The sequence below is a fragment of the Chelmon rostratus genome, chromosome 15, assembly GCF_017976325.1.
Source record: "Chelmon rostratus isolate fCheRos1 chromosome 15, fCheRos1.pri, whole genome shotgun sequence".
Classification (NCBI taxonomy): domain Eukaryota; kingdom Metazoa; phylum Chordata; class Actinopteri; order Chaetodontiformes; family Chaetodontidae; genus Chelmon; species Chelmon rostratus.
In genome coordinates this window covers 20,111,457-20,130,298 of record NC_055672.1, presented here as the reverse complement: position 1 = coordinate 20,130,298, position 18,842 = coordinate 20,111,457, and the positions used below count along the sequence as shown (strand labels likewise).

Genomic DNA, 18,842 nt, shown 5'->3' with positions numbered 1-18,842 from the left:
AGTTTATTACCAAGGCCTGAGTGTGTGTGTGTGTGTTTCTCTGCGTCTGTGTGACAGGAGGGGGTGTTGCTAAATAAACAGTGTATGTTGATTGCCTTTTCATATCTTTTTATTACATGTTTCCTATTAATTTCCTTTATTAATTTTAATTTATTGGACTCAATCACTTTATAGAGAAACCTGAGTGAGTCAGTCACAGTCACAGCGCTGATCCTCTGTAGGGATTATAATTTCTTTATTATTGTACATCAGATGTGTAGTTACAGGTTGCATATACACAAGGTAATGGTTCACACTCCTCAGACCAATGTGCCATTCTCACATCAAACATCACTCAACTTATTGCTTCATATTTTACACAGCATGTTAAAGGACGTGACGCATGGTGTCAACGCCTTCCTGTACACTGGGTGGCAGCAGTGAGTGGTGCCAGCACTGACAGATACAGAAACAAGAGCAATGTGTCTAACAATAACAACAATAATAGAAAAAGCTTTGTTTTAAATAAAACAGCAAACCAGGAGATTTCATACAACTACTGAAATATGGAAATATAAAGAAAATAAATCAGAAGTAACACTGATTGTTTTCACTTTAGATTCTTCATTCACTCTCAGCTAATTCAGCCCCTATAATGTATACAGTTATATTCTCAACCATTAAATGTGGCAGGGCGAGGTTGGGTTTGCATTGACGACTGTTGTCTTGACTTTGAAGACAACACAGAGTAGCCACAAGTGCTTTTATGTGATGTATTTGAAAGGACTGACAAATATAAAATCCTTAAACACGATGGGAAACACTGCTTTATCATATTGTTAGTTTTAGAGCCTGGTACCAGCATTGCCCCAGTATGAGGACCAACATGTGCCAGACCCCAATTAGGTGTTAACAGGTAAACACTGGCAGAGGTTTTCTTTCAAATGAAATTATTGTCACTTTACTTCCTTCTCCTCCTCCTTCCCCTCTAAACCCATTTTTTCAGGTGCTTTTACAAATTCACTTCTCACGTTCTTGTTTTCCTTCTTTTCCTCCGTGTCTTTCCAGCAGCAACCATTTTGCAGTTGAGCAGATGTTAATATGACAACATGCAGCAGAGCTGAGTCAACATAAATACAGAAGAGTAAAAGGCTGAGACATCCGTAACGATTCACAGATGCTTCTTATATCGTTTTGTGAAATCAGAATCAAAATATTCTTTTGATATCAGTTCAAGCCTTTCTTTTTTTTTAACCATGCCATAAAATTATATCGTCAACATCTGTTTCTCGTATGGGTCGATGTGGACCTCAGCCACCATGCATCAAAAGCTTGCTGGATTCTGCTTCGTAAAATTGCGGTTGCACTCCCCATGCAATTCCTGACCAGCACTGCGTATAGCTGCTCCGTCAACAACCTGACAAAACCTGACTTGCTCTCACACACATTAAGAGTTACACTATCTCTCTTCTCACTTTCCTCTCTCCATCTTCACATCTCACACATACCTTCACCTGATCGAGCCTGCAAATTTACTGCATTTAAACCTTCACACCACACGGTGCAAAGGCGTTTTCAGACAACATACGATGGTCACTGCCATTGAGAAACAGCATCATTTTGCTGTTGATGAGCTCGGCTTTATGAAGATCCATCAAGGTGTTTTTTTGTTTTTGTTTTTATCAACACCATACAAAAATAAAGCGGCATTCAAAGATCGAGGTTATTTGGGTAAATGTCAGGTACAGCTTTAGAATTCCGAGATCAAGCTTTCATGTTCTGAGCTGGAAGAACTCAAAGCTGCATCCGAATGATGGATAACTTTCATTTTTTTTCTGTTCAGCTTCTCTCATGCGACTGAACTCGTGTGAAGCTGCCAAGCTACTGTTGCTCAAAATAAGATTCAGCAATTTCTTGCTAATTGCAGCGCTTCAGTGAAAATATATTATGATCCTGCCATAAAGTGGCTCTGTGATTCCAGCATTACATCCAAACAAACAGAAAAAAAGTCGCTTCATCAGAGTTGTGAGCTCCATCTTTGTTTCCTTCGTCCTTCCCTCACTCAGCCTCCCGACTGCCTCCATCCTTTGTTCTTCCTTACTCGGCTAATGCTTCCGCCCACACGCTGCTGCTCCTCTCCCGTGTGTGCATGCGCCCTCCGCGAGCGTGCACGTGGCTCCTGATCTGGGCTTCATGCCAGCGAGCGTTGTCTGGGCTTGATCCTTGGATACAGCTGGACGGAGAGCAGGAGGGAGAGAGAGGGAGGGCAGGGTCACTACATCATGTTAACATTGTTCTCAAGGTGCCTGAACATCATGAAGGCAGACCATAAGATACGGTGTGGGAATAAATCTGCCACTTAAGAAGCCAGTTCCTCCGGTGTTGGTATACAGTACAGTTGCAGATGAGAGGTTTGAGCCGTAAAGGGACACAGTGATGGACAGTTTTATTAAAACTACTGTATACGGTTTGGCTTCACTAGGACAATAATTGAGTTCTGAGAGTTATGGAGTGTGTACATACTGTACACCCTGAGGCTTAAATGACTGTGCACAGAAGCACTCGCCCTGTCCAATACTGCATAATTCTGTCACGCTCTGTTATAGCCAATAATATTATACTTGCTGCTTCATCTTTCCTTTCATTAATCCATCTATACATCCATTATCTATAACAACTTGTCTCAGAGGGTCACGGGGCTGGAGCTGGTGCTTTACCTTTACAATTAGAGGAATAATCTGCAACGTTTCTTATTGATTTGACAGAGAGACTCGTAGCGGCATAAATGACATACTATGTCTTTAAATAGATTCATTTATCTGGTTAACATCCCTTCAAAAAATAGGATCATATGAGGTTAGCAACTAGTTTCATAGCTTTGGCTTCAAAATAATAATCATCCAGAGATGGAAATGCTGAATCCTGATCACTAATGAAATCTATTCACTCATTCCTGGGCCCAAGTTTGAACTGTCCAACAAATTTACAAAAAAATCTGTTCAGAGGTTCAACCACTTCCATCTATGCTAATTTAAGATGAAATGTATGTTTTGGTACATGAGGTAAGCAACCAAACAGCCTGATGTTACATTTTGCCTTATCACCCTTATAGTACTGGGTCTTACAAGCCCTACACTGCAATACAAGAACAGTACTGTTCCTTTATTTCCATATCTATATATACATGGATCATTAAATGGTGTGGGTGCTGATGGTGCATATTTATCAATCTTTTACAAGATCCTGGCTTTAAAACAAATCAGCTGCAAACATTAGAAAGTCAGCTGGCTCATGGTGAGAAGGCTTGCTTGATTAGTATGTTACAGCTGATCAAGGGACAGTTGTCATTACAGCCAGTTAAACTGCTGCTGGCTAAAAATGAGAAGCCAGCGTGTTTAAACCGTAACATCAAGGACCAACTGTTAAAATAAGTACGAATTTTCAGGTGTTAATCAGCCCCTGCTATCATTATAAGCTACTCATGAGCTGTGCTGGAACAGGAAGCTTGACAGAAGTAGCAGCAGTAACTGGGGGCACGGCTGAGAAACAGGTCGTTAAACCTGGTGGAGTCATACGTGGGAACACAGTGATGTATTGCAATTGTTGTCACGTTGTAATGTCTTATGTTCTCTCACCCCCAGCAGGTTTCGGGGTACATATCCCTCACGGTCGTTGAGTCGTGCCCACCACCACTCTGTCTCTGTGTCGTCACGCCGGCGCAGCACGGTGAGGGCGTCGCCCTCGCTGAAGGACAGCTCATCGGCCTGCTGGGCCGTGTAGTCCCAGAGAGCGTAGACCAGGCCTTTGTTCATCACACCCAACTTTTCTTGTACCCCTGGGACACACACAGTGCTTTAAGTGTTTAAAATCAACCTTTCAGTGGAGAGTTTAATTGTTGCATGATGGTCGAAATGCTGCTTTTGGAATGTTTTCCTATATTCAGCATTTTCTTCCTCAACTTAGATTAAATTTCTCTTTCCCTGTGGACTGAAGTCGACCTGTCGACTCACCACCTGTCTGTCTGTGTCTACCTACCGTAGAGGAACTGAGAGCACTGCGTATAGCCCTCCTCCATTTCTTCACATTTGTCTGCCGCTGTTTCGACGTCACTAATTGTTGTGGCGAAAATGGCGGCACCCGACTCCACCAGCATCTTACAGAGGTGGACGCTGTTACATGAAGCCGCACAGTGCAGAGGAGTCCTGTGGGGGACAACAGTGACACATGGCTTTAAACAGACTGAAACATGTCTCCGCTCGACAAGGCTCAGTCACCTCTGGTAAAGAAAGGGCAAAGCTGTTCCACTAATGCACAAAAAAATCTAGCAGGCTAAACACAATTAATGTAATCACAAAACAGGCTGACATTAACTAAACATGAATAAATTAAATCATGTAACTTCTGAATACAGATCCTCATTAGACTTGGTAATCTCCTCTTTCAATACTGCTAAGGCAGCTGAGTCAAAACTGAATTTAGAAATGCAATTATCTCTGTCATTGTTGCCTCTGAGCTGAGCTCCAGTATCACTGCCACAGAGTGTGTTCATTTCCCAAACACCCTGTAGTCCTTCAGCAGCCAGTGTTCCGTTATTGCTCTGGATTATTACATGGCTGAATGCCTCATTGAAGGTACTGACCATCCGTCACTGTCGGCTGCGTTTACATTTACTCCAAAGTCCAGCAGGAACTTAACAATATGGTGATGGCCGGCGCAGACAGCATTATGAAGAGGAGTTATGCCTTCATCATTAGGCATACTGGGATTTTCCACCTTAAATACAGAAATAATCACAAAAAATAGGGATATTAGACTGATTAGAATAAATGGCTTTATGCAGCAACAATGAAAAATCTAAAAAATCTAAAAACCCCGGTGGAGAACACAATACTGTAGAAGAGTCAAGTACCTGAATTCACTGTAAAACTCAGGATAGTGCAACATTTTTTGAACAGCTCAGGAGCTGTTGAGTCGTACTGCCTCGGGGTACGACAACGTCAAACTGAGCTTGTTCTGGAGGTGAAGCATCTGAAAGTTTCCTTGAGAGTATCAGCTATAGTTTGCAGTTTGGAGAGTCAGTAAGCACTTCTGTCCAGGCTCCAAGTCAAATATGTCAGAGATAGATGAGGGTTTGCTTTTAAAGATTGAAGGCTTTGTTCTCAGTAGCTGTGTGCTGCTGTAAACCACTGAGATACAGAGTGTGAGTGCTCAGCAGTAACTTTCCACATCTGACACCTGAGACCACCTCTCTCCTGACAGAGCTGCCGAGGATCAAAGATATTGTACTTTGGAGGTATTGCCATGAAGGTATTGCAAAGCTGCAAAATCTTCCAGTTATTGGAAGATCTGTTGAGACAATCTGTGTGTGGGTGTACAGTAAATGTTGGCATGTACAAATATTCAGCTATTGCATAAGGTAAAGTGTGTTTCAACACTGAACTGTATCAAAAGCACATCATTTTAGGAGCTAAACGCCGTTGGAAGTACGAGAACGGTGCCTGATGATATCCGGCCCTGCTCAACAGCCAAAATTTTAGGGGCTCAATAGAAGATTCTCTCACTTCACTACAATCTTGAAACATTCTGCAGCCTCAAACCAACCTCCCATAGCTGTATTATCTTTTTGATACCATCTGGTCGAGGTTTAGACCACACCACAGCACACAGTAAGGCATGGTGTCCCTCAAGGCTTGCTTGGTCCACTAGCTTTCACAATGTATGCTAATGTATGCTACTGTTCTGTGACCTAATTTGCAGCTTCAGCATAAATTTCTACTTGTACACTTCCATGAAACCAAATGATCCGCTCAGTGTTCCCGCTCCTAGGATTCAGTGTTCCTCACCCTGGCCTGGAGCTGGCCTCCAACCATCAAGCTATCCTGTTCTACACCTGCCTAACCTTTCCTCATCCACCATGCCACGCATCCTCTGAATCCTCTCAGTTGTCCCATCATATGAGTCTTCCCCCTATCCCCTACACCACCTATTTCGCCCCCTGAACCTGAACTGATGTAAAAAACTGATACTGGATTTACCTTTTCAGACTTTTCTTGTGGTATATTGGACTTCACATCTATTCCAAACATGGTAAACCCCCTGTTCGATTTTGATTCATTACAGATTATTATAACTTTCTGTTAATGTTTTTATACATGATTGCTATTTTCCAACCAGTGGGTCCAACTGCACTCCTGAGTTTCCTTGCAAAGCATATTTGCAAACCATTATTAATGCAGGCTTGTACTCACTGTACAATTGAGCTATGAAAACAAACTTGATTTGATTTTCAATTCGCAGACAGTTAATAAGCATTACAAATCTCCAATATGAGAATATTATAATACAAATAGTGTAACAATATAATCTTGTGTTACCTCATATATGATCCTCTGCACCAGATCGAACTCTCCCTCTAACGATGCGTCCAGCAGCAGAGCGAGAGGGTTAAACTTGACCCTCAGGCCGTGGCCTGTTCGCTCTGAAGACGGCTTCTTCAAGTTGGTTCGCTTCACCTGCAGCACACAGGGAGAGAAACACAAAAGTGCTGACAGTGCAGAATAATTGCAAACTACAAACTTTCTGCTTAATATGGCACATTAGCTCTCACAGGCAATGATTTGGTTTGCAGTACCATATTTCAAAGGGAGACACGAGAAAGTGGAATACGTGCTTAGAAAATGAGATGCGATGTGTAACAAAGTTATAGGGCATAAGTATTATTAGTGGGAATTTTAGCAAACATAAGCTAAGGTAGTTTTAATGTGCACACCCCATATCAAGTGTAATTATAATCGATTACCTACCTTAGGCAGTGAAGGTGGGGCAGGAGGTGATGGAGAAGGGGAGGCATGGCCTACAGATTTATGTGTATTTGTGGGACTAGATCCTCTCTGGTTGTTATTGTTCTGGTCCTCTGGCCTATCAGGTGTAGGGGATGGGCTGGGCTGGGCTGATGGAGAAACGCTATTGGTAGTTTCTGCTTTTGCGGTCGTCTCCTTGGAAGTTTCTATGGCAACTGAAGGAGGGGACAAGCGGCGGGAGCCTGAGTTCAAGTTCTGAACTTCACCCTCCACAGTTGCCATACTGATGTGCTTGTCACCAGGTTCTACATTCCCATTTGATGAATGAATGTTGTCCATGTCACCCAAAATGCACTCAGGCTGGTAGAAAGTATTGCCTGGAATTAAGAGTGAAACAGCCGATATTAGCATTGTCAAGCCCTTAACTTCAATAGGAAATACTATAAATACCAACGGATGCTTCCTAAAATGTCCTGAGGTGAGGTCCGATCTTCATATCACTGTGTCTTACCTGAGCCTCCTTCCATGCCTCCTGCCAACGTGTTGAACCTGCACACCACAACAGAAATCAGTTTTAATCAAGCTGCTGCAATCTTAATTAATCACTGTTTAGTTTCTGTTACTTATTCAGTTTTATAAAAATAATTTGTTTTACGGGGTGGTACAGTTTACAGTGGCGCAGACCTCTGGTACAGTAGTTTCTGGATGTTAGGCCCCTGTGGGCCCTCAGGCTCAGTGATTGAGCTCCGTTTCTTCAGGGGTCGTGGAGCATTGCTGAGGCGTCGGCGGAGAACCTCCAGGTCAGCGTCACTCTGGTAACGTAGCTGGGAGTGGGCTGTGGAGGGCAGAGCAGGATTCTGTAATGTTTACATCTACATGTTTCTTCTTCTGTTATTTGCTTATTAAAATATTGTAAATAATTACTTCATTCAATTGCCGCAGGAAACGTGGAACACAAATGAGTACACTCATGACAGCGCACTGAGTTTGACTGAGTCTCTGGTACCTACCGACTGGGGTGAGCTTCGTGGGACTGAGGGGACGAGGGATGTTGTCCACGCTGGGTGGAGGCAGGATTTGCCCGTCACTGCTCTCGCCTCCTCCTCCTTTCCCTCCTTCTTTATCTGTAACATCCTCTCCTCCTGCTCTTACTCCTCCTCCCTGGAGAAAAGGGACAGGGGACGGAGAGGTGGAGGAGGTGGGGAGGATGGGTTTGCCGTAGACTATGGAGAGGGGAGAAATGGGACAGATAGCGCTTAGAGGGATTTTTCATTGTGGACATTGTAACAACATTAAACATTATAGTCTGTCTATCTGTTGAAGTCTGTTTTAATGTGCTGTTTAATTACCTGCTTTGACAGTCGTCCTGTTGCTGAGAGATCCATAGTTTTTGGCCTGAGGGTGCTGGAGGTACATGCTGTAGATGGAGCTGCTGTTCATTGTGGCGGGACCCTTCCTGGGGGACTGGGGCCTGGAGGGGTGGTCCGGGACGTAGGGACGAACTGCCACCGCTGGTGGGGGGTCTGTTCGTTCTGTTTGTGGGGACAAGGGAGATGGTTGGGAGGTGGAGGCAGAGCCTAACAGTAGAGACAGGGCAGGGGAAATATCCAATTAACACTTTATTTCCAAAGGCTACACCTACATCTGCATGACAGAAAGAAATTATTTGCAGAGTCATCATACAGTTACCTTAAAATCGTCTAACCACACCCAACCACACCCGTCAGTAACAGTGTGTAATGTCACAGGCTTGAAACCTCCGACCACAGAGGGCAGCAAAACGTAGCTTTTCAGCTGGGTGTTGCGTTAGTCTTTAAATTACCTTGGCTCGAATTTGGAGGGACAGAGATACGTTGCTGTATTTGTTGTGAAGAGGAAGATGACGAAGAGGAGGATGAGGTGGCACTGGATCGGGGCCAGCCCAGTGTACCAGGGGCAGAGCGGGGCAGGGAGCTGGTGGCACAGTGATGCCCTGCCGCCTGGTGGGTGGCACTGGGGTAGGTACCATAACCAGAGGGATGCTGTGGTTGGAGGCAGAGGCAGTGGAATGAAGAGAGAGAGAGAACTTGAAATAGGGTTTTCTAAAGCCTGCAAGACTGTTCAAGACGAGATTTTTCTCCTGAGATATTTGAGTTGAAAAGTTCACACAGGCATTTACTGCACTGGTCTTCAAAGAGGGAACAAGGGTTCCCTAAAATAAGCCCAGGGAGGCCCTTAGCAAGATGAAGAATATTTATAAATACAATCTGTCTTTTGGTAGAAATAATCTATTACAGAATGTATGAGAATAACTACTGTAATGATAACTTTATCTATTGTCTCCCAGTGTCCAGTGTAGAAACAGTACAGTACCTGTTCTGGACTGTTGGTCTTCCAATCTGACACACTCTTACTGATGCTAGGCCATGACGCTTCATTAGCTAAACACAGAGAAGGGGGGTGGGGGTGGGGTGGTGTTGAGAAAGGGACAAAGGTTACAACAAGAGAAGCAGTAAAGGAGAAGAGGACACAAAGACAGACACACAGACAGAAACACAAGGAAAATGAGTCAAAAAGCACCATGTACGTTAAAGCCGGTTGAAGAGGGAGGAAGGCGAGGTAGAGTTAGACAGTAGGAGGCGCTGGTATGAAGGTAAGTGTGTTAAACTGAGAAGAGGTCGGATTCTAAATAGTCACCTAACGCTTTACACTAGTAGTCATTTACAGCGTGTCACTCCACTGACACAATCCAACAAGGCAAAACAAATGACTAAAATAAAAACACATTATTATCCATACATACACTTTACTCCAAGAATAACATATAAACAGTGCAGGTCAGACTGTGTACATGACAACCTTTGCTCTGAAGTGAACTCATCATTTTAGTACCACATAACAATTATGCAATATTTGGAAGAGACTCCAAGTCGTCCAGTTTATTCTTAATTTGAGCTGACAAGTGCGACTTTGAGTTGTTTCACCTCAACATAGCACAACGAAAGAATAACGACAACAAAAACATGCAACTAGGGTGCATTGATGTGACACTGGCCGTGTGTGAATACCCTTTCTCTGCTTTATGTGAAGAATGACTTTCTGATGGTGGTCTTTATGTACCGATGAGTGACTCTCCACTGCAAACATGTGCTTAGCATCCTGTAAGTTGCACAGCGATGGCCCCTGTCTCTGATCTTCAGCTTGGTTGCAAAACTTAAGGCTACATCTGTATCTGACAATAAAAACAAAGACTCACAGCAACTGACAGTTACAGTTATAAAGCTGATTTTTGGGTGGTGTTTTGCTCTTTTTACGAGAATAATTACAGGAAGCTGTGGGAAAAACTCAGAACCAAAACCCCAAAAAACACAAAGCTGTTGCCTCGACAGGTTGAAAACTGACTTAAGCGACTGTACTAAAATGCTAAGCTCTTACAAAAAGACGCCTGCTTGCTACGAAAAGCAGCAGTTTAACGCAGCCTCCGTCTCCACAGAGGAGATGTTACATAACTGATTGGCACAGTTGAATGCAGCACAAAGGTCACAGTACTGGTCAGTCACTAAACCTTGATCCACTGTTGCCTATTAACTCGTGACAATCCTGGAGGTCAGTGGCCCAGCTTAATGCTATACAGTGCTGATGTTTGGTAGATAATGTTTAGTAGGACCATCAAAGTTATTATAAAAGATATTTCCAAGCAGACTGACTGGCGCACAGACTGTCATCGTCATCCTTAAAGCCACGGCGGCTAAAAGAGTGGCTAAAAATGACTGAAAAAATCCATTGTGGGATATTAAAATTCCACTACATGTCACAGTTGGGTGCAATTCAGCGTCCATTATCAAAGTATCATTTTAAGCTGTTACCTAACCATTTGGCCTAGCTGTCGGTGGTAGAGCCACGTCACAGTTTTGGCACATTCCAGACTAATACTGCTTAACTACTGAGCCAGGGAGTCCTGCAGTCAGTAAGCCGTGCTGTGCAGCCGCTGACTGCCGCTGTAACCTGCTGACCTCAGGAGGAAAACCGTCACGACAGGAAACAAACAGTCAGCTCTGTGCGAGGTGGAAACTTGGCCATCTGCCTGAGAGCCCAGATTAGAAGAAGTCGCTCAGTGTCGTGGAGAAAAGACAGTTCAGTTTACAGCACGGCCACCGTCACAGTCCGCTCTGATGCAAAAGACAAAGGGTGGTTCAGGTTAAGGCTTTTAAGAAACCTGTCATCACCATGGCAACAGTCAATGTATTTCAGAGCCCCTGAAATATAATTTAATCTGAGAACACAAACTCAGCTGTGAAGCCCTTAGTAATAGTGTGAAACCTGATCAGGAAAAGGAAGAGGTCGATATTTTGGGAAATATGCTGGTTCACTTCCTGGGCAAGAGTTAAAAACAATACCAGCCTCAACTGTCAACTGCTCTGTCTGCTAAATATAAAACTACTGCCAGCAGCTGGTTATCTTAGCTTAGCATTAAGACTGTAAGGAGGGGGAACGAACTACCCTGGCTCTGTCTGAAGGTAACAGCTATCAGCACCTCTAAAGCTCATTAATTAACTAGACCTGACTCCAGGAAGTTACTGAACATGGAAACAATCTATACAGAACCCCTGTGAAATGTTTTACACTAAGTTTTTGTACATATTAAACAAACAAGATGCAACATGCTAAATGTAATGCAACATTCAAATTTGTCCTTGGAGATAAATAAAGTATCTATCTATCTATCTATCTATCTATCTATCTATCTTTAAAAAACATAGCCAGGTGAGCTGTTTCCCCATGTTTCCTGCTTTTATGCTATGCTAAGCTAATCAGCTGCTGCCTGTAGTTGAACAATTAGTCTATCTAATCAATCTAGCCATCTACCTCTTTGCCAAAATGTCAAACTGTTCCGGAAACAAATCAACAAATATCTAAAGATTAATCTACACTACATTTAATAATGTGTGCCGTGAGCTGCATCTACTGATGATATCACAGATACAACACTGGCTGTTTCCCTAAAACAGAAGCATCAGTCATTTTGAAGCCATTCAAAAGCTATTAAAAACAAGAGCTTTGGTTTCAGAGAACCTGGCTCTTGGGTCCTGGTTGGTTATCATTATCTAGCAAATATAAGTTTGAGTCAGTGGAATATGAAACCATTTCTCTCAATCCTGAGGATTTGCCATGAATAAATAAATGGTTCTCTTGTATTTTAATGCTTCAGGGAATACATGGCGTTCCTTGCTGCGATTCTTGTTTGGTCTAAAAATATCGGAGACTGCTTCGCTTACGCTGTGTTACCATTCATGCAGTATAACAGATATTCACTCTTAATGTTTATTAACATAGCCTTAATCTCTCTGCTGACAGCAACAACAGCTGTCATGACCCCACAAGCCCCTTCCGTAAAATCTGTTATCTGACTCACACACACACACACATGGTTCAGACTGTATATAGCTACAAGTTAGCGTATCTCAGACTTCCTTTCATTCATCTGTTGTGCCTGCCCAGTAGACTGTTGACATGATTTACAAGTATTTTCCACATTACATAAGCTGAGACAATAAATAGAGCTCTGGCATTTGCTATGGCATTCAAGAACACAATGGGATTTATTTCAGAGCTGGTTCAAGACACTTTAATTTTACCCAGCAGTTAAACGAAACGGGTCAAAATGTTTTGCTCCGTCCAGCCTGGGTGCAGTCATACATCACTATAAGCAGAACAAGTGTCTGACGAGCATACTGCAGAATGACAGTGGCCTGAAACAACACGGTCAGTGGTTATTGAGACAAGGTTATGTTGTGCTGACACGGCTGATGCTAGCTATTTGGATGGATGTTGACACTAGTAAGTTAAGCTAGTGTGATTATTAACCAGACTCAATCATGCGCCATGTTAAAAGGACAGTTTTTGTGTGAAGCACACTTGAGTGTTACTGCTCAAGCAGTCAGCTTGGCTCTGTGCAAAGGAAACAAAGTCCATCTGCCAGCACCTCTAAAACTCACTAATTCAATTTTCATTTAAAACCTCAAGTTGATGACCGCCCGCACAAAATAAAGCACCACAAGATGTAAAAACACAACTGGTGACGTGGTTTTGTTTCCTTTGGACCGAGTCGCATTGTCTGTTTTCCTCTGTTTCAATTCTCAGTGCTAAGCTAAGCTAACTGGTTCCTGGCTGTAGCTTTGTATTTATTGTACAGACAGTGGTGTGAGTGGTATGAACCTTCTTACCTAACTCTGGGAAAGAAAGAAAATAGCCCATTGTGAGTGCACCTTTGTTTCAGTTTGTTTTTGGTCTTAGTCATGCATTAAATAATGTTCTGTGTTTCATACACATTAGTGTCAAATCAAACATTTACTTATTAATGGCATGCATATAAGAAATTTTGTCAGGAAAATTATCATTCTAATTTTGGAGCTCAAGAAGATGATTTCTTTGTACAGGAATTGACCTTCTCACACCAGGTGGAAATATGTGAAGGAATAACAGAATATGAGTCTCGGTCCAGAGTGCGGTTTGCCCTCCGTTTGTTTTCTTATGTTGGGCTTCCTAATGCTGAGCAGCTGCTGGCTATCAGATGTCATGTCTGTGTCTTTATACATACGACCTTTACATTTTGAGGTCATTTTCTGGAGTTGATTCAATTATGTTCTGCAGACCATCTGTTCTGTAGAGTTGGAGCTCCACGGCATTCTTGGTTTGAATGCACCCTTTGACTTTCCAGCCCAGTGCTCAAACTCAAAGAAAATGTCTACGTTGCACTTAAGGCCAGATAAAATACTTATACTTGTGTTCAAAGCATGCAGGAAATACTATTAATAGGCCCACTACACCTTTAGGTGCAGACGAAGGAGTGAGGAAGCAGGTGCTGCTAATCTATCACCAATAGAGCTAATGGTGAGTAAGTTTCTCTCGCACTTTCCAGAGACTCACTGTTGTTACTGTTGCCCCCCTGAGGGGACCGAGGTCCCTCCCACGTCTCAGTGGGCTCTGACAGGACGATGTCTAAATCTGACACTTTCCATTGGCTGGGAGGCTTCCTGATGCCACTCCTGTCCTCCTCTGCATGGCCACACCCACCGCGAAAGACATTAACAAGACACCAACCATGACACCGAAACAACATCAACAACGACATCATCATGATGACATCATAATGGTGTCGAAAACAGGAACAGGAACAGTCACAACAGCAACCACCACCACAACATCGACGCGTGACAAAACAGTCATCACAAAACCACCAGTAACATTACCACATCACATTTAAGATGACATCAACAACAACAGATAAGGGAAGAGGAAAGGAAGGAGCCAACAGACAGGAAAAGGAAATAGACAGCAAGTTAGAGCCCAGACAGAGATTTAAGACAGTGCAGGTTGAAACTCTGAAGTCAAAGACAGCAAACAAGCTGATCCAAGTCTTGTACGAGGAGGTAAGTCTACCAACCTGAGAGGGAGCGGATGTGGCTGAGCGGGGTGGGTTTGGCCGGTGGGTCAGCTGGCAGGTTGTACCCCGCCTCCTGTCTCCCATCAGCTGGAACCTGGATGTAGGGGCAGACAGCCGCCACTCGACCCGAAACTCCACCACCTGGATGGGAAGAGGTCTGAGGGGAGGAGAGGCCTCCTCCATTCATACGACTCAGCTGAGGGGATGCAAAGACAGACAGATAGATTTAAACCTACAGTAACTATGGAGCTAGCTTTAAACAGACTGTCAGGAGACGGGAAATGACCTCCTGTACGTAAAAAACAAGAAATCTATGATAAAGAGAGTTAAGCTGTGTACTTCTGCTCTCTTCTTATGCAGTCGTTCCCTCAGGTCTCCGATGCGTTGATCCATCACTGTCACCTGGGCATTCCTCTTGTTCAGCAGCTCCTTGTTCTGGGCCAGCTTGCTGCTCTGCTCCAGGTTATGGCGGTTACGAGCCTGAAACACACGGCATTACAAGTCTTACACGCTGTAAAAACTGTTTATGCCCAAAAGCACTAGAATCTGTTCATGTGTCAAACGAAGGAGATCATGAGATGGTGTGATTTACCTGCAGCTCCTGGTAGAGCTTCCTCAGCTCCAGGGCTGCAGGACCAGACAGGGGTGACCCTTTCTGGCCAGCTGGTGCGCCCTGGGACCCGGCGGGCGCCCCCTGAGCTGGTGCAACAGAGTGCAGCTGAAGGCGCCCTCTCCTCAAATCCTCCAACTGCTGGGTCAACTGGTAAAACCAAATAGAAAGAACTTAGCAGCTCACCTGACACAAACTCACTCAAAGTGACACGCCCCTCGACCCTCCACCTTACCTGGTCGACTCTGACCACGGCGGACTGCAGTTCTGCCTGCTTCTCCTGAAACAGGCTGCTGACATGGTCAATCTCTGCAGCTGCAGACACAAACAGTTTGTCTCAGTGTTCGCATGCCTGCACACATCTACAGCAAATGTACAAGATATTTGGTTGATGTTACATATGGTCATTTATTAGCTTTTGACCCCTTTTGGAAAAGACACAGTGACCATGATGTCTATGTTCAAACGGTCACCATTAAGCTGAATATATTTTCAGCCACGTTCTGCAGAGGCTTCCCTCATGCAGTAGCAGCAGGACTATGTCACTCTTCACTAATATACTATAAATATGTGGTCATAAACTGCAGTGCTTCTAATCCCCAGTGGTGGGCTTAGTGCGTTCAGGCTTACAGAGGTTTCCGTTGATCAGTTTGCTGTAGTCCACTTGTCCTCTCATGGCTCGGATCTTCTTCAGCTTGGCTTCCTGAGTCTCCACTCGCTCCTTCAGGCGCTGCAGCTTCTCGGCTTCAGACTTAACAAAGAGAGAAGAAGAAAAAAAGCTAAACATACATTTGCATTTTTAGCTAATTTTTATGGTAGTTAGATGGCAATTAGTTACTGATTAAAGTAAACCTTGGTGGAGCTAACTTCTGCATTAACCTGCATAAAAGAGTCAGAACTCTTAGACTTCCACACTGATAAGAGGACAGACAGCAAGAGGAGCCCACCTGTGTCTGACCCTGGTTAGCTCTGCCTCCCTGGTGAAGATACCTCAGTCTCTGCTCCTAGAAGGAAAGAAGGCAAACATCTGAGATACATTTTGGCTTGGCACAAACATGAGCCCAGTGAGTCAGACATAACGCTGTGAACCTCTCTTTCATCATGAAACACTTTTTGTGAAACACACCAACTGTTCTGCTTCATGTCAGTATTTGTGGGGGGTTTTGTCCTTACTGTTTTTAAGTGGGCTGGGTTCAGTTGAGAAGAGGTGATGATCCTTCGCTATAATAAGGGCTGAGCTACAGCTGGATGAAAATTTGCTGAAAGTTACGGAGTCGTTTACTTCCTCAATAAGAAAAGACAGCATGGAAGTCAGCAACATGCCGCATGCTTTTCCTCTGACGTGCTATATGGTGAGAAGTGTTTCTAGCTTTTAGTCCAGTGCCGTCAGTTTTCTGTCTGATTCTTGAACACACACTGAAGATTAGCTGTTTTCAACAGCTTCACATTCATCAAGTTGACATTTAGTATCTCTTTGCAAGGCTGACAAAGGTGCTGTCAAAGAAGGAAGACAATAGAAATATAGCATTTGCGAGGCACACGCTGTGTCTGTGATAATGTTTCCTACTGGTCAACAGTTAATTGATATTTCATACAAATACAATTTACTGGTTTGTACTACTTTATGAAAGATAACCTGCAACCAATTCACTTCTGTTTGATTTTTTTTTTGCAGTTAGAAAAGATAAATTATGGCCGTCCTTACACACCCATCCCCAGTCCACACAGGTGTTTTTCTTCACAGCAGGAAAAGCACAGATGTAGCTGATAACACTAAAAACAGCTGCATTCCATGTAGGTGAGCCAGTTTCTCGGTCCTGGTGTTGCGTACGCTGGCTCACTATCATAGCTCACTGGGACACCTGATGAAACTGAGCCATCAATCACAAAATGTGTTTCACCTGTGCTCTTCCATATCCTTCACGACATCATGTAACTCTCATGACAGCTCCGCCCACCTCCAACCTGAGTAGAGGTCTGACTAGCCACTAAATGAAAACACGTGTGGGTGTGCAGTGTTTTTAGCACAACTGGTGGGAGGACAGTAAATATTGAACCTTATTGTTCCTAAAAGTCTAATGATAGTTCATGATATATTTGCTATTGTTTTACATTAGAAGGCAAAAAGCATAGAGAGAGGGAATAAACAGACAGAGAGAGAGAGAGTCTGTCGTGTGTGATGCTGACTGAGGCAGTTTACACCTCTCTGTATCGTGCTGGCACGTAGTACAGCTGACCTGTCTCAACACACACACGCACACACACACACACAGAGGAAGACGGAAATGGAATGTTGGCAAGAGGCCTCCCATCATTCACCGGCAACATGCACACACATTCACACACACCAGCTAATAACACGTTACATAACAGTAGCTTGTTTCATTACATGGACAGTGCAGGAGTGAAAGTGCTTGTAGTAGGTGCCAGTAGCTGCGTTTTGGACCCTTTCTTTCCTGGAAGTTGTTAATCCGCGCTGCAATATATTACTGTTAAGGGGATGGAAACTGCAAGACGAGGAAATACTTCAAAAGTTACACAGTGGAAGGAAATACTTAGTAGCTGTCATTTAGCAGGGAAGTTTCTGCTTTCAAAAATGCTGAATATCAGCATAAAGTCGCCGGATAAAAACATAAGTGCCACAGTAGGCCTTGAAAAACCCAAATTGGCTAATTCAGAGTTGGTGGTTGAAATTCTTTCCCTGCTGAAAGCATTTTTATTCACCCATCAATGCAGACGCCTCAACAAGCGAATGGTGGGACTTAAGAGAATCAGATTTTTTTTTTTTTTGGTTTCCTGGAGTACATCTCTGCTCCAACTTCCCAGCCGCTGTGGCTCCCTGGTGACCTCATTGTCAACTCAAAGGTCACTTCCTAATGTGGGAATGGCCACGATCTGTATGTGTGTGTGTCTCTCTCTCTCTTTGTCACGCGCACACACACATATACATGCACATACACAGTATTGTCACACACAAAACCTGGAGGTGAATGGTGGTGTACTGGCTCTAAGATGGAGTTGTTTCCTGCCAGTCCTTAAACCCTGACCTTGATCACATGTCCTGTTTCCAAGGAAGACGTATGAGCTGTGATCCTTACACACACACATACACACACAAATTCCTTCAAGGCCGTAGCTCCTGGGGCCTCAAAGTCGACCTTTTCAGGCAGACTCTAATGTAGATAACCTTACACTAACTGACAGGCAATCCATCCAACAGCTCCGTGTGTGTGCGTGCGTGCATGAGTTACCTTGGCGACCAACATCTGTTGCTGAGCCTCTATTTGTTGCTGCTGTCTTGTCGCCATTTCCTGGAGCTCAGAGAGGGTCAGCTCCACACGGGGAACCTACACCGACACAGGAGAACACACACAGAAAGTTGGATATGTTGATATAGTATGTCCATAGCTTGTCCAAAAAGCTTGTGTTTTTCCCCTGTGTGTCTCTAATCGCTGTTACTGACAAGACGAGAAACCCAAACAGTGACAGGAGATAAATGTTCGGCTTCAGCACACAGCTGCACACACATTTCACCTCACTCTTCAGGTCATAGAGCACCTTCAGTGTGTACAGAAATGTTATTAGGTTAGCAGCTGGTGGCCTTGGCAGGGTGACAGAATTATAGCAATGGTTCGGGGAAAATAGAAGGAATCCTTTCTGGTCTGTGACACAGACATCTAATCACACTGATCATTTGTCCCATATTTTACTATCAGAAGAGTGTTTTATCGAGGTGGGAACACACCAGAACAGCTTGTTATGTAGCTGTATTTGTGGATGTTCCTCAGAACAAACATTTCTATGGTTGTAATGTGTAAGGGGGGTGGGTTGCGTAGGGGGGAGAGAAATGCCTTTAGCAGACAACAGCGGAAGGTTTCCGCCCAGCCACATCCTGCTATTGTTTATGTTCATTCATGGACACACACACACAGACACACTGCACCTGGTCTGTAACATCGATTTTCAGCAGGCAGTGAAGCCAGCGAAAAAAAGTGACAAAAAATCTTGCATATTTTAAAGAATCTAGATA

At 43.7% G+C, this 18,842-nt stretch overlaps 1 protein-coding gene across 4 annotated transcripts in view; it reads right to left on the bottom strand.

Moving 5' to 3' along the window:
* Positions 1 to 226: 226 nt before the first annotated feature.
* The window catches only part of ppp1r13ba (protein phosphatase 1, regulatory subunit 13Ba), a 46,275-nt gene continuing 27,659 nt past the window's right edge, over positions 227 to 18,842 (bottom strand). For 3 of the 4 annotated variants that reach the window (XM_041953394.1, XM_041953393.1, XM_041953396.1), the window contains 19 exons: positions 18,064 to 18,159; positions 15,760 to 15,816; positions 15,443 to 15,563; positions 15,048 to 15,127; positions 14,795 to 14,962; positions 14,542 to 14,682; positions 14,203 to 14,398; positions 9,132 to 9,199; positions 8,602 to 8,800; positions 8,129 to 8,356; positions 7,790 to 8,002; positions 7,464 to 7,614; positions 7,291 to 7,328; positions 6,783 to 7,156; positions 6,354 to 6,491; positions 4,619 to 4,752; positions 4,015 to 4,181; positions 3,615 to 3,814; positions 227 to 2,212 (listed from right to left, as the gene is read on the bottom strand). In XM_041953394.1, coding sequence (XP_041809328.1) covers positions 2,171 to 2,212; positions 3,615 to 3,814; positions 4,015 to 4,181; positions 4,619 to 4,752; positions 6,354 to 6,491; positions 6,783 to 7,156; positions 7,291 to 7,328; positions 7,464 to 7,614; positions 7,790 to 8,002; positions 8,129 to 8,356; positions 8,602 to 8,800; positions 9,132 to 9,199; positions 14,203 to 14,398; positions 14,542 to 14,682; positions 14,795 to 14,962; positions 15,048 to 15,127; positions 15,443 to 15,563; positions 15,760 to 15,816; positions 18,064 to 18,159 — 2,811 coding nt within the window. In that variant the 3' untranslated portion in view covers positions 227 to 2,170. The remainder of the gene's footprint in view (positions 2,213 to 3,614; positions 3,815 to 4,014; positions 4,182 to 4,618; positions 4,753 to 6,353; positions 6,492 to 6,782; positions 7,157 to 7,290; positions 7,329 to 7,463; positions 7,615 to 7,789; positions 8,003 to 8,128; positions 8,357 to 8,601; positions 8,801 to 9,131; positions 9,200 to 14,202; positions 14,399 to 14,541; positions 14,683 to 14,794; positions 14,963 to 15,047; positions 15,128 to 15,442; positions 15,564 to 15,759; positions 15,817 to 18,063; positions 18,160 to 18,842) is intronic. The other variant, XM_041953395.1, reaches the window with a different exon arrangement.